The 14728-nt window shown below is 36.9% G+C and overlaps 1 protein-coding gene across 1 annotated transcript; it reads right to left on the bottom strand.

Annotated features, from left to right (window-relative positions):
* Nucleotides 1-2493: 2493 nt before the first annotated feature.
* LOC113762502 (ethylene-responsive transcription factor 4-like) lies at nt 2494-3785 on the bottom strand. The gene has a single exon (XM_027305973.1). It carries the CDS (start codon nt 3641-3643, stop codon nt 2786-2788), a length of 858 nt encoding a protein of 285 aa, XP_027161774.1. The 5' UTR covers nt 3644-3785; the 3' UTR covers nt 2494-2785.
* Nucleotides 3786-14728: the final 10943 nt, after the last annotated feature.

Below are 14728 nucleotides of genomic sequence, written 5' to 3' on the forward strand. Positions count from 1 at the left end.
TTGAAACACAAAAAATATTTGACCCAAAAATGTGTTCAAACAACAGTAATACTAGTTATTATCGGAGTAAAGAGTACTTTATATGATTTTTTAGAATAATAATATTATATTTTATCACTTTTGTGGTACGATAGATATATAAGAGATAAAAATCATTTTAAAAAATAAAAAGACAATCGTAGCATGTTTTTATGATGATATAGCAGAAAAAAATTTTAGTAGTAAATTCTAGTCTAATTTGCAATCTAAAAAATACTAGTTACTAGTACAAAGGGGGCCTACCACCTGAATAAAGGGGGCCCATAATAGTACAAATAAAACACAAATATAAAATGGCCGCCATTAAGGTGTATAGTACTAATAGGAAAATAAAAAATAAAAAAAAATTTGGTGGGAAGGAAATCTTCTCCAGGGATTTGGACGACAAAAGACGGGGGCCCACCTAAAGCGGCAGCCGCGCTTTCACTTCGGACCTCCCGCGTCCACGTGGGCCCATTGCTGTCTAATAAGCTGCTTTCCCGGAAAAAATTTTAAAAAGATAAAAAAAAAAAGTAGCAGTACTACTGCTACTAGAACTCAATTAGTACTAAATAATAAATAAATACGGAGATCGGACTGCCGTATAACACGTGCAAACCGCTGCTCGAATCTCAAGGCCTTTACTCAGTCAACACTCAACACGCACACACTCACACAGCTGACAGGCAGCCCCCACCCCCCCCCCCCCACTCCCATCCCAGCCCATTACCCACTTTGTCTCTTACCCGCTCTCCCCCTTCGGTCTTGACGTAGAAAGTTTGGAACCCCTCCCTCCCCTCCTCATCGCTATGTCTGGCGCGTGTACTCCACTCTCCATCTCTCAGCAGTTGGGTTTGGATTATCCAGTTTCCACAGCCGGCGGGTCAAACCTGGGACAGACCGTTTGAATGGGAGTACTTACTAGGCAGTACCAGAGTCGGTTAACCAAATCCGCCAGGATCAAAGCAGTCAAAAGAAAGCAAATACTCTTTTAATTACTATCATGGATTGGATTTAGTTTATGACCGTTTGGAATTAAAAGATCAGTATGACTGCTACTGCTATCAAGAATTATTAATGTTAAATACTGCCGCTCAGAATCAATAGTGCGTCTAGGAGTCCCTTTTTTTTTTTTTTAATGTTTTGGTCGGTTATTGTGTTGGGGCAAAATATGTTTGTGATAAGATGTGGTTACACCACAATATGCTGATGATGCAACATTTCTTTTCTTTTTCTTTTGTGCATTTTCCTGGAAATTTGCCCATTCCTCGCTTGGTCAAAAGTGTGTGCTAGGCATTTTCAGTTCAGTTGGGGAGCTGTTTTTCATCTGTAATATTTCAAAAAAAGAAAAAGAAAAAGAAAGGCATTACATTTCAACAAATACAATCCAAATATTTTTGTTTTAAAATGTCTGGATTGATGATTTCTTAAAGTTTTTGTAAAAGAAGAAAAAAATGTACTATAATGATCATTATAATGTATATTAGATAAAAAATGTGATTGAAAAATCAAACGTAAACATTCTTAAAAAAAAATAGCAATTGCAATCCAAACAAGGGTTTTTTTGCAATTTACTTGTCAAAGCATTTTTTTTTTTTGGTAAATGATGTTGTTGAAAATCAAATCGTGGGTTATTGCCGGTTTCCCCTCTATACTATCACTAAATGAAATGATGGGAGGGTAATAATAGTAGTACTGGTTAGTACCAATATTCATTTCCTGAGTGGGGGGTGCATGTCTTAATCATGGATGACAACATTGCAATAATTTCAAAATCGCTGCAAAGACCATTCACATTCAAGAAATTCAAAGTAACTGATGATAAAAGAAAAAGCTCTTGTAAGATGACTCCGTTTCAAACTCATTATTGGCCTCCTCTTAAATCTCAGGTCATTTGGTAAAAGCTTTAATCAACCGCCAGAAAAGCGAATAGCTTCCCCCCCAAGAAAAACTTTATTAATAAAATTAAAAAAAGATATTTTCTTTTTTTGGTTGGATAAAATTTTGTAAAGCCACCTTTAATTCCTCCTCGCCATCTGGAGAACATATACCACTATAATCAAATCACTTCCTCTTCTTATGCCCTACGCTTTGAGAAAGCACAGCAAAATCTACAATAGCATTCCAAAATGGAGGCAGCCCAACACGTGGCGCCATTTCCCTCACCGCCACAATCGAGTACCCCGATTGTCTGGCAGTGTCCGTACAAAGTGGACCACACGTAACACTGCCTCTGCCGCCACCCCCACCTCCACCGGCCTTCTCAGTCTCCGGTCACCTTCTCCGGCGAATCATTATGAGCAAAGTAATTCCAGAAGAATAACAGTTCAAATTCGATTAAAATGAAACAAGTTTAAATTCGATTAAACAATGCAATACATCTAACTGGATAAAAGAAAATTAGCCAGGAAAAAATGAAAGAATTAACTACGTCATCCTTTCTTGCATGAGGAAATTAGACGAGTTTATGAGATCTTTTAAACAACAGCACGAAATTCTATTCGTTTCTGTTTCTGTTGCAAAAAAGTAAAGGATTAGTTTTTTCTATTCACATCCAACGGTGATTTCCAACTGACAAAATATTGATCACCGGAAAGTTTTCGCTCTCACCGTCCACTATTTTCACCTACAACATTTTTTTGGTCTCTTTTCTACAAAGGTTTTCTCCCAAAAAAAAAAAAGAGATATACGGAGGAAGGATTTAATGAGAATTAAAATTAACAGAATCGGAAAAGAATCCCGATCGTCGCCGATCCGACAATTTGAGTCAAGCATTCTCCGACGGCGGGGGCATGTTGAGATCGAGATCGAGGTTGAGCTCATAGTTGGTCTCTAGCGGCTTAACATCGGCCCGGTTCAGGTCGACTACGACCGAGGACGAGTCGGACTCGCTCTGGACGCCAATGGCTCCCGCTGCGGCGGCGGCGGCTGCTCCAACGCCGAGAAAATCCACGGCTACCGTTACCCGGTGGGGATTGAGGACACTGTGGTCAGGCTTCACCATTGCATGGCGCGCGAGAGCGTCGAAGAAGAACGCCCGAGAAGCATTCACCGCCGGCGGTTGCATGACTCCGGCGAAACGTCCGGCGAAGGGAGAGAGCCGAAACTGTTGTTGGTTCTGGTTAGGAAAAGCAAACTTGACGTTCATCGAACCGCCCAGGCTGAGATCCAACGGCGAAGAAGAGGAGTCCGCCACCGCAACCACCGGCGAGAAGGCCTCACGGCTGGAGGACTCCACGGTGCTGCTCTGGCTGCTTGGGCTTCCATTGTTAGTATTAACGTTAGTATTAGTATTATTGTTAGTTTTCACAAAATTGTTCTGATCCTTAAGGTTGAGGTTCACGGTGGTGAGTCTCAACATATTTTGGCTGAGATTCCCGTTATGTTCCTCGGGAAGAGGAAAATTTGTCTTCGCCTTGGCGCCTCGAAATTCCCTGGCGGCGGCGTCGTAAGCACGGGCGGCTTCCTCCGCTGTATCGAAGGTTCCGAGCCAAACGCGGCTCTTTTTTCCAGGGTCTCTGATCTCGGCCGCGTACCTCCCCCACGGCCTCTTCCTCACGCCCCGAAAATGCATCTCCTTTGCAATACCTGGGTTGGCCGACGCCGCCTTGTCTCTCGGCGCCATATCACAACGCCACCTCTAATGATATATATAGATATGGGAATATGAATGTAAATATGTTGGTTGGGTCGTTTTTGTTGGATGGATGCTGAGGAATGATTATCAATTGTTATTCGTTGAAGGCAAAAAACTAGGGTAGAGTGGTGGGGGTGGGGGGGGGAGAGGGCGATGGTGGTGCGGAGAAAAGGAAGGAGATTATATAATGGGGGAGAGGCCGGAGGGAGGGGCCGAGGCATGAGGGGGGTTGGGGGCTGGGGGTACAGTCAAGGAAAGATTTGACTGCGGAGAGAGAAAGAAAGAAAGAGAAGGAGCCGCCCAGAGAGGGTGGTGGGGTCAGAGGGATTACGTGGCACGTGGGTTCCGTTGGCGGCATAGTTGTACTGTTGTGGTGGTACTAGACTACTGGGAGTAGTAGAAGAAGGAAAAAGTATAATGGATATATACATACATACGTGTGCAGTATAATGTACGTGTGCCTGTGCGTAATGTTTGAGGATATAGATATGCATGCTCCCTTTCTGTCCTCGTGTAATTTTTGGGATAGGGGCATTTATTGCGCTTGGATAGATTTTTTTTCTTTTTATGTTGCTTGCTTCTTTATTTAGTTTTGGGCGCTCATTTGTGTGATTGTTTGGAGATACTCCGCCATTCTATGGCACTAGGGCACATTTTGACATGAATGTACCCTTCTTCTTACTTTTTTTTTTTTATAAAAAATTTATATGGTAATTTGCATACATAAAGCTATTAAAGGGGTTATTTGGATAGATATATATACACACACATCCATTTGCTATTTTTTTTTTGTTGGAGCATTATAAGTTGTGTTAATATTGACACCTATTCACTGTGTTTTTTTTTTTTTTTTTTGCATTGCCAAGGCTATTTTATCAGCGTTTCAAAAATGTGTTAATATTAATACCTATTGACCGAAATTTATTGCGTTAGTTTTTTTCCCCTAGGGTTTTAGAGTTGTTTTATTTAAACATGTAGCTTTCGTTAATTCTAACATCTTACCAAATTTGGAAACTTTTAGTGTGTTTGGACAGCCAATTATTTGGCCAAATATATTTGCTGACATCACCATTACAATTTCCAATACACCTTTTTACTTCCCAATTACTTTTTTATCTCACATACATCACATCACAAAAAGTGCTACAGTAAAAATATTTCAAATAACTTACAATCCAAACACACTCTTTGATCCGTCAAAATTAGGTTTCAATAAATAAGAAAATTTAAATTTTATCTGAACCCTATTTTGGAATCACTCGGTCGCCATATTGTTATACATAGTACAATACAATTTCTAAACTTTTTTTTTAAATGTATATGAGAGTTTTAACGAACTCACATAAATCGCTTCCGACAGAATCAAGTTTACGACGCAATCAACGAACTGTACGTTTAGAATGTTGAATGCTCAATCTTTACATTTTTTAAGGCAAAATAACGAAATCGGTTGTAATTAGTTTGGTCAAAACTTTAGTGATAAAAAAAGGATGAAATTTGTCCAAATGTTGTAGAATTATTATAAAGGATATTTATTGCAAAATGACATAATAAATTATCAAAAGTCGTCCCTTTTTTTGGTTCAAACCACAAAGAGTTATGTAAACTACGAAGTATTTCCAAGTTCAAACCACAAAGTACAAATAAATTCAGATGTCATACTTGATTATTCAATATAATTGCTTACCATCATTTCATGGAGAATCTTCTGCCATTTCGTCTGCAAAGTAAGTGATCCTTTTTTATGCCATTTATGTTCATGATGAGGGCATGAACCCTTTTCTATAGATACGAATTTACATTTTACTAGTTGGTGTATTTTAGGAAAATTAAAAATTAATTATATTTTTTAATTAGAAAGTAAATTGTAATTTTAAATGAATTGAAAAAAAAAATTATCAAAATAAGACGGAAAAAATAATAATCATATATTTGTAAAATGTCAAAAGTTAGTTACTTTCAGCTCCTTTGAATTCCATTCGGACATTAATTTTGAATAAGAACTGAAACTCTTACCAAAGTACTAGTAGTACTACCAAAGTCGAGGAAATTGGATGACAAAATCGAGGGAGAAAGAAAGAAAAAGTGTAGGAGTAATTCTGGGGTATGGGTTCAGATTGACGGCGTCAACAGGCACAAACTATAATGCAGGCATACGTAGCACGAGTACTAGGTGGGTAATAGCGGCGTCTATAAATGCTTCCCAGCGGTGGAGCACGCTTTTTGGGTGGTCCGAGTGAAGCGCTAGTTCGGTGGAGGCGGTTGACCAATGATCCGTATCCACGTACGCACTTCTTTCAATGTACACGCGTGTTGGACAAAAGCAGATACTTACTACTAACCGAAGCCGGCATGCCCGCCCAAGGGTCTGTCACATACCAGCAGGATTTCATGACAACCCAGCATCTATTTCGTCCGACAGCTATATGCCCCCCACGCTCTCTCTTCCCTGTCGTGACTCCACGCTCTCTTTCATTATCACTCCTACTTACTTGACTGGTAATTGCCGCCCTACAATCAAGTGCAGTAAATCTATGCTGTGAACAGGGGTGACATTTACTGCTCTGTTATATTTATTTTATTTTTTGGTAAAACATTTATTGCACTATATTTACAAGTTCTATTAATTATATAATGTTGATCTACTAGTTCTTTTTTTTTTTTTAATATTTCAGGGTCTATCTAACGACATCCATTACTTCAGGTGTCAGACTCTTGAAAACATAAGATTAATTAGAAAATGTGTATAAATATAAGGAAGGATAATAATTATTAAATTGTATTTATACATAGTAAATTGGATAAAATTTAGATGCGTTCAAAGGGTGTTCATTGGGCACTCGTTAGAAAAACTCAAAGTTTCAAAAGAGACTCCAAATTTTATCAAAATTGGAGAAAATGGGAGAGTAATTTGATTAATGTTCGGTTACCACTAAACATGTGATATATTTGTTCATCATGAGAAAGTTACTCTACCATTAATAATTCGTGGGTTTAAGCTGGGAGGGAAATAATTACTTTAGAAAAGAAAAGCTACGAAAAAAATTGAGTTGCCAAAATGTTTGTGTATAGGAAATATTAATTACTCCTTTTCAATGTCAAAAGGATTAAAGAAAGGAAATGAAATTAATCACTAAATACTACTTTGTCACATAAGAAATTATCTGGATATATAGGATTGTGCTGCATGGGGTTAGACAAACCCTTCACAAAGAAAGAAAGAAAAAAACCCTCAAATTGGTTGTAAAACCGTCCAAAAGTGAAGGGAGATGATATATGAGTTATGAGGGCATTATTTTGGTATCGTTGAAATTCCAAGTACTAGTAAATGGTTTCTCATTTCTTCAATTTGAAATCAAATTGAACGGTAGAGAAAATTGACTTCAAAGTAATTGTGCATGAATGGACCAGAGCGAGATTTCCATTTTCATATGCAACTAAAAGAATAAAAAACATGCAATGCCTGTGAACAAACACTTCTCATGTTTCATGAGTCAAATCTTGTCTCTCCGCGGATTCTCATTTCTTCCTCTGTCAATTCATTCGACCGAAGCAGTACATCAAGAATTTGAAGTTATTTTCACACTTGAATTATGCAAGGACGATGCCTCGTTCACGGATTTTGACCACCACCATGATACTGCTATCGAACATTATTATTTTCCTTCGCTTCTAGATTTCTACAAATTTTAGCATTTTTTTCCCCTCCAAATTTCCTTCTAAGCTTCAAGTCCCAATTTTACAAAGAATTCTGAAATAGATACATACTAGCATTTTTTTTCCCCTTCCATGCAGAATTTACAAATTTTTCAGCGTTTTCGCAAAAAAAAAAAAAAAAAAAAAAAGCAGAAGCGTAATGGATTTATATGAAAATGAAACTCGGATGATATCAAATTTTGGCCCAGAAATATCCCCGACCGCAACAAAAAGCGTAAACCAATAGCCAACAAAATGTGGTCGGTGGTATACCCTACTTTAGGAGATTAGTCAAAAATGACTTGTTTTTATGACTTTGCTTTACATAATGCTGGCACAACGAGAACGATGCCGGGAACTTTCATACATGAAAGATGTCAGTTTTGTGTCATGAGATGAAACTTCATCCTCCAATCTGGTTAATTATGGAGGCTTAAAGAAACAAAAGTTGTAATCAATACTCAATAGCAACCATTCGTGGGACACGCTCGATTAGTGGCTCATAGATGTGCTTGAAAATTCAATCAGATCATTAAAGAAACCACATATCAATCAGGCAAAAGTATCTCAAGGAGTCATGAAGCACAATGATCCCCTAGTTCACTTTTGTGTGTATGCTTTCCCACTGAACTTCTGAAGATAACCCAACTCAAATTTTGTTGGTGGTTGTAAAATTTTTTTAAGAAGTTGGCAAGAAATGGGATGAAAACCATGGTGCTTCGTCTCCCTTTTTTCTTCTCCATTCAAAATTCATGGTATCTAGTAAAGAACAATGGTGAAAACAATCGAATTTATTTATTTGTAAGATTAACATATTTTTCGATCATTTTTTTATTATCTTGTACACATCACCTTAAAACAGTGCTATAGTATTTTTTTTTAAAAAAAATTATCTCAAATAATCTGAATCAGAAGTCATAGGCTCAGACAGATGCCCAAAATTATTCCAAAATTTTCCCATCCTCGGATTCAGAAAGTCACAAGCTGAGACAAATGCCTTGGAATATCTTGAACAAATATTAATAAGTTTGTTTGGACAACAAAAATTTGGAATAAAAATTTCAGATTTTGTTTTGCTTGCATCATACACACAATTTTCAATCATCTTTTTATCTCACATACATCATATCACAAAAACTGCTACAGTAACTGGATCAAATAAATCATCCAAATAAATTCTTATTGTTTCTTGAAAGGGACTAGGTCAATCTTGCTTGGACATTTGACTTAAAATTAAGACATTTGTTGATACCATATTGTACTTAACAGCTAACCACCACGCAAACGCGAAGCAAGACACATGATCCTGGTAACAACTTGCTGCTGATGATCATCATCATCATCGTCATCTTGGGCTGCAGCCGCTGAATATTTCAAGATTTCCCACCAACATATTCTATGTCGAAATGTGGGACCCGCTAAATAATTGCGTCCCATATAGAATGATTGACTTTGGAGATACGTTACCCACAATTTCGCAGCGGCAGCTGATTGCATGAGTTGAAAGGACAATAGAAATTCAATAATGCATTCACACGAGAGGAGTAGCGGCCGTTGGCATTAACGGCGGACCATGCGATTAACACCCGCCTCTTGTACTGGATCGATAGTTACTTGCCCCATCTTTTTTGGGATCCATCCAAAACCCCTAGGAGCCTCTCTTCTGCATTTTATTGGTGGGCAATTGGAAATGTGTTCTTGCTAACACGTGTTGTGATAGAATTGGCGAGCACTTGGTTCTTGTGTTAAAATACATATAAAATGAGGAGAGAGTTATCGTGTATATATATTTTTTATCGTTCTATTTCACAAATAAAAGTCTTTCAATTTTCGTGTGAAAAAAGGTTTGTGATATGAAAATTACAAATTAAAATTTATAATATAGACTATTTAGATTAGGATGTGACGGGACAGTTGTGAGTAGTCGAGTTCAAGTCTCACTGCTGGTTTGGGTGCACGGGGGTAGTATTATCTACAGATGATCCGTAAGAATTATTATAAGTCGGGTATGATTTGATCTTTGAAATGGGATCTTTCTTTTAAACTTTTTCTTGCAAAAAACCCCCCAAAAAGAAAAGAAAAGAAAAGAAAAGGACACAGATTGTATCGGCCCAATGCTTGGCCACCACGTAGAAACGAGTCACGTCTAAATTACTGCTAGGATGCAGTGTAAGATAATTTCCTTCCACGGCAAAGCTCCAACAGAAAGACGAATTTGTTAGGAGAAAATGCGAGAGGGAGAGAGAGTGAATGAATGAGGTTCAATAAACAAATTGAAGCTTGGTTTGTATCTACAAACTTCATTCACAAAATCATATGCCCTTACTTTTTTGTTAGGTACTACTTCCTTAAATTCTTGCAAATGAATGTAGCATGATATTAAGCTATGCCTAAACCTAATTTTTTTTTATTTTTTTTAAAAAAAAGGTCGAAGTCAGATACGTGAGCAAGGAATTTGATGATGATTCACATGTTTGTCAACATGTAAAACAATACAGCAAAAGTCAATCTTCTAACTCAACCAACAACTTAAAAGAATTGTGATAGCTACTTATCTTCATGAGCTGCAAGAAACTAATGAAGAGAACAGCTTTTTTTCTTTTTTGTTTTTGCCTATTATTTTTTTACCTTCGTATCTTTCTTTTTATGGGTTGTCATCTTTTTTCCCCCCTTTTGGCTGGCGGGTGACCATTATGTATAGGAAGATAGGATTTACGTATTCATAACATAAGTCTGTAGACAAAAATTAAAAAGTAAAACATTTTGGTCACTTTCAGAGTGTGAAAAAGATTTATCATCACTCGTTGGTGCTTCTTTTTTTTTTTTTAAAAATTTTTTGGGTATAATTTAAGATATATAATACCATTATTACCAAAACAAGAGAAAAAGTGATACAGACATGCAGAAGATTGAAAAAGTGACAAAGTTATGGCAAGTGAGAAGGAAATGCGAAAGTGAATTCTGGCCGCCTTTCAGGTGCACACTAGAATCATACTGTGTGATTCGCATGTCGTCCGATAAATACACAAACCCAAACGATTAGGCACATAAATATTTGTGGCTTGTGGGTTCCCTTCCCTCCCTCAGAAACAAAACAAATCTCCCTAGGCATCAAATCACTATGGTCCTCTATGTCACTTAATGCTGTTTCATGCTGATATTGCAGAAGACACGTACCACAGGCGAATTAGTGGTAACCATTCACTTTTTAGTCACTTTTCAGAAAATGTCATCGATCGCACAAACTACTGTTAAAGAATAGAATGGTGGAGCTAATTAAAGAGAAAAACAGTCAGTTGAAAAATCAGATGTCTACAACTTCGAAGGCGTTCTGTTTAGTCAGGTTGCTTGCGCTTTCAAAGATTAAGGCACGCTAAACCCTGGTGAAGTTCTGTTGGTTGGTAATACACCAACCTCAAATAAAGCCTTTCCAAAATTATAAACTACGTACGTCCTCAACCTGTAGAGTATCCTCTGTGAGTTACGTCTAATGTAAATCAGTCACAAAACCATTACTATATCATAATGACTTTATAACCGTGGGACTGACTATTAACCATAGGGCTTTAAACCTTTCGCGATGTGAAGCAAACACCTTGCATGTAACTAAAAGATCAGTGCTATACTGAACAAAACATCAACATCAGATTCCGATTCCAAAACGAGTAGTATAAATTCGAGAATTAACTTTACACTCTGAAACAGAGGAAAAATAGAGAGTAACTATAAAGTCGGGCATCTTTCTCTGAATTTTTATCACTTAATTCGCTTAACTGTGGTTGTATTTTATATCTTTTTCCTAACTACGAAATGATTTTTTTCCTTGATAGTACGTTATTGGCTTTTGGGACCGAAGAACATTAAAGCATCATCAGGGTTTTAAAGTATCACTAGTATTTAACAACATATTCCCTCCGTCCCACTTTGATAGTCCTGATTTTTTTTTTTCACACAATTTAAAAAAAAGTAGTTAACTTTGTTGGAACAATCAATTTAGGTAGCTATTTTCCTAAAATACCCTCACATTAATTAGAGTGCGACTTTATGGGAACTTGAATTGATGGTGAAAAAAGAATCAAGTCTCATTAAATGGGATAGGTTTATAATAACAACAACTTACATTGAATAAGGGTATTTTAGAAAAATTAAAATACAACTACATTATTCAATTAGAAAGTGAACTACAATTTGGGACAGACGAAAAAGAAAGAAAAATAAGACTATCAAAGTGAGACGGAGGGAGTATTTAACAACATACGCGAAACTACTTAAAGCCTACTATTCGATCTTCCACTGTTAAAATTTTCAGGAAATGAAATTCGAACCACCCCTCCCCCCCCAAAAAAAACTCGCCCCAAAAAAACGAAATAAAAAACTTAAAAAACTTACCGGAAGAGTTGATTAGATCGGGCCACCGGTGAACTCTTGCCTTCCCAATTCTCATCGTACACAATAACCAATGCCGGTCTTGCTGAAACTGTTACTGTGCTAGAAAAGTAAGCCTATGAAATGGGCTTCCCTGTTCTGAGTTTAGTCTAAACATAGTGCATCTCTTTTGTTATTTGGGCCAATTTTAAGCCCCAAAACTTGGACAGCTCATTTTATAGGAGTCCCAGCTGTAACTTTCTTGGACAGTCTGGGTCGAGCTCTGGCCAACCCTTCGCTATTGTCAATGGAGTAATGGGGTCTTGAGTATCCAACGTTGGTTTAAATGAGCCCAATAACTGAACGGTGTAGTAGCATGCATATATCATAGTCAGTATAGGTTAGGTGCTTTTAGGGATGTTTTTAAAAAATTTGTATTTACAAAAAAAATTTGTTCGTATAGTAGTTTTGGAGATTTCTTTAGAATTTTGAATTTTTTTGGAGATACTTTTGGCTTTGTTTGGATAGAGTAGTATTATTCCAAATAATTATTACTGTTGTAACGTGATGTATATGGGATAAAAAAGTGATTGAAAATATAAAAAGGTGAATTGAGAAATGTATTTATGATACAAATGAAAAATTTTTTTTGAAAAAATTTGCTATCCAAAATTTTATTCCCCTCATTTCCCTCTCTCTGTCTGTCTCCCGCCACTCCTCGGTCCTCTCTCTTCTCTGCCACCTTCCCATTCCGTTGCCTCCTTTATCCCAATTCCCAACCACCCTCTTTTTTCCCCTTCTCTTCTCCCTTCTACTGCTTCCCTCCAGCACCATTCCCCCCACCTCCTATTGGGGAAAAGGGTGGTCAAAGTGGTATTTTTAATATTAAAATTTCGCTTATGTCAAATACACCGACTCATATTGACCCACAAAGATTCATAATAGCCAATTAAAATAAAAAGAATGAAAACATAAAATCTATAAAGAACTTTAAATTTCCTAATTCCAATCAAATAGTCCAGTTTAGGTTCTTCTTGATCCTTTGGATCCACTCTTTCCCTTGTCAATCAGTCGGAGTAGATTACTCAATACTGTATCCCCAAAAAAAACAAAGGAATAAAAATAAAATTGGTCATGGTTGGAAAGTCTGAAATGGACCATTGCTTGTCTATTCTAAGGTTTGATTAGGCCCAAACCAATTAATGCCGCTGAATTTTTCCCCTATTTGTTGTCTTTCCGTGTTTTATTTCCATCTAAGGTTACCTAACTGCTTGGGTGGAAAACTCCCATTCTTGCACGAATCCAAAAGATAGGTAGGGCAAGGCTCATTAACTTGTAATCAACTTTTTGGTTGTTCCTGCGGCTGCTTTAGGAGTTTTCCCCTGCTTTTGACTTCTACTTTTAGCTTATAATATATGAAGCTGAAATTTTTAAGTTCAAGAGTTATCATTGAGGTTTTTCCGAAAATTATAAGTTTGGCTTTGGTATACCTTGAAAACAAAACTATATTCAATTTCTCAAATAGAGAGTTTTTAGAATCACTTGTCCATAATGAATTGGTATAAAATCTCGAAAGCTATCAACAACATGCCCATAGCGAACTATTTAACCATCCCCTGATTTGTGGCATATTTATACGAATGGAGATCCATAATTTTTAGCACACTTCTTCAGTTTAAGTGTCCAAAGAAATTGCGTTTTTTACCCTCTAAATATTGATCCAAGCAAGCAAAAGACGAAGTAAAAAGTTTGTCAAGAGCAAGGCGAATAAATGCCAAATGCACCCCAAAAAAAGAAAAAAAAAATCACGCACCAAATTCAACCATCCATAATCAATTTTGCTGCTGGGTACGTCCATTGGTACGTAGGTTCGGTGACGTTTGGCTTGAAATGGGATGGCTCGAGCTTAATTTCGACTGATTACAGGTTTTAATTTTCGATAATTAATTTTTTTGATGTTCTCATTTGTTTTTGCACGTAGATTATATATTTTTAGTAATATAAACCTAAAATACATAATCTACCAAAAATAACCTTTACTAATTTTGATTGTTCTTTATAAATCATTCTTCATAACTAACTTAGGCAAAATCTAATTCCCATCTTGTTCTAATTTTAACGGAGAATGGAGACTCAAAATAATGAAACACCAAACAAATGTATCACGAGTCAGAAGCACCTCAGAATAAATATTAAAAGTTCAGAAAATAAGAGATCGACGTATAATAAATGGATCTCAATTTCGTCATAATTTCGTGTTGGTTATGGAAAATTCCGACTCAGTTTCATGTAGTTACTAAGTTGTAGGCCATCAATTTCACAGCACTGGCTTTCCAATCAAAAGGGGAAATAAGATGGAAATGTTGCAGAAATCGCCGAGAATTCGACCCAGTCGATAATCCATGCCAGCATTCCTTTGTCCAGGTCGATGATGCTATTCTCCATTTTGCCCTTTTCTTTTGGTCGTGGCTTTCTTACACCACTTGGGGCCATTGGTAAATCACAGCTCAATGTTTTGACTTTGAAACGTATCTTCTTCTAGAGAAAAATCTTTTGTTAGGGCGTCACTGTTTCACCACGTGGCTTTGACGATAAAGTCAGCCGGCCGCCGCCATTGGTGAACTTACTCCATTCACATTGATCAAAAACTAGAAGTAGTTACTTATTAGTTAGTTGCGGTACTTGGCAATAAGTGGGTACAGTACCACCTACTAGACAAAAATCATTTGGTCAAAGTCAACAGTACTGACACATGCAATTGTGGATTAATTGATGCTTTATGTAAAACTTACGGAATGAATTTAATGCAAGATTTGAGTTTGTCAAGATTCATTTGGATGAGTTTGTTTGGATAAGAGTTTATTTGGATGATTTATTTGAGATATTTACTGTAGCACTTTTTGTGATGTGATGTATGTGAGATAAAAAGGTGATTGGGAAAATAAAAAGGTGATTGGGATTTGTGAGAATAAATTAAGCAAACCAAATTCTCTCTATCCAAACAAACTCAAT

This window comes from Coffea eugenioides, chromosome 2 (genome assembly GCF_003713205.1).
Source record: "Coffea eugenioides isolate CCC68of chromosome 2, Ceug_1.0, whole genome shotgun sequence".
Taxonomy (NCBI): domain Eukaryota; kingdom Viridiplantae; phylum Streptophyta; class Magnoliopsida; order Gentianales; family Rubiaceae; genus Coffea; species Coffea eugenioides.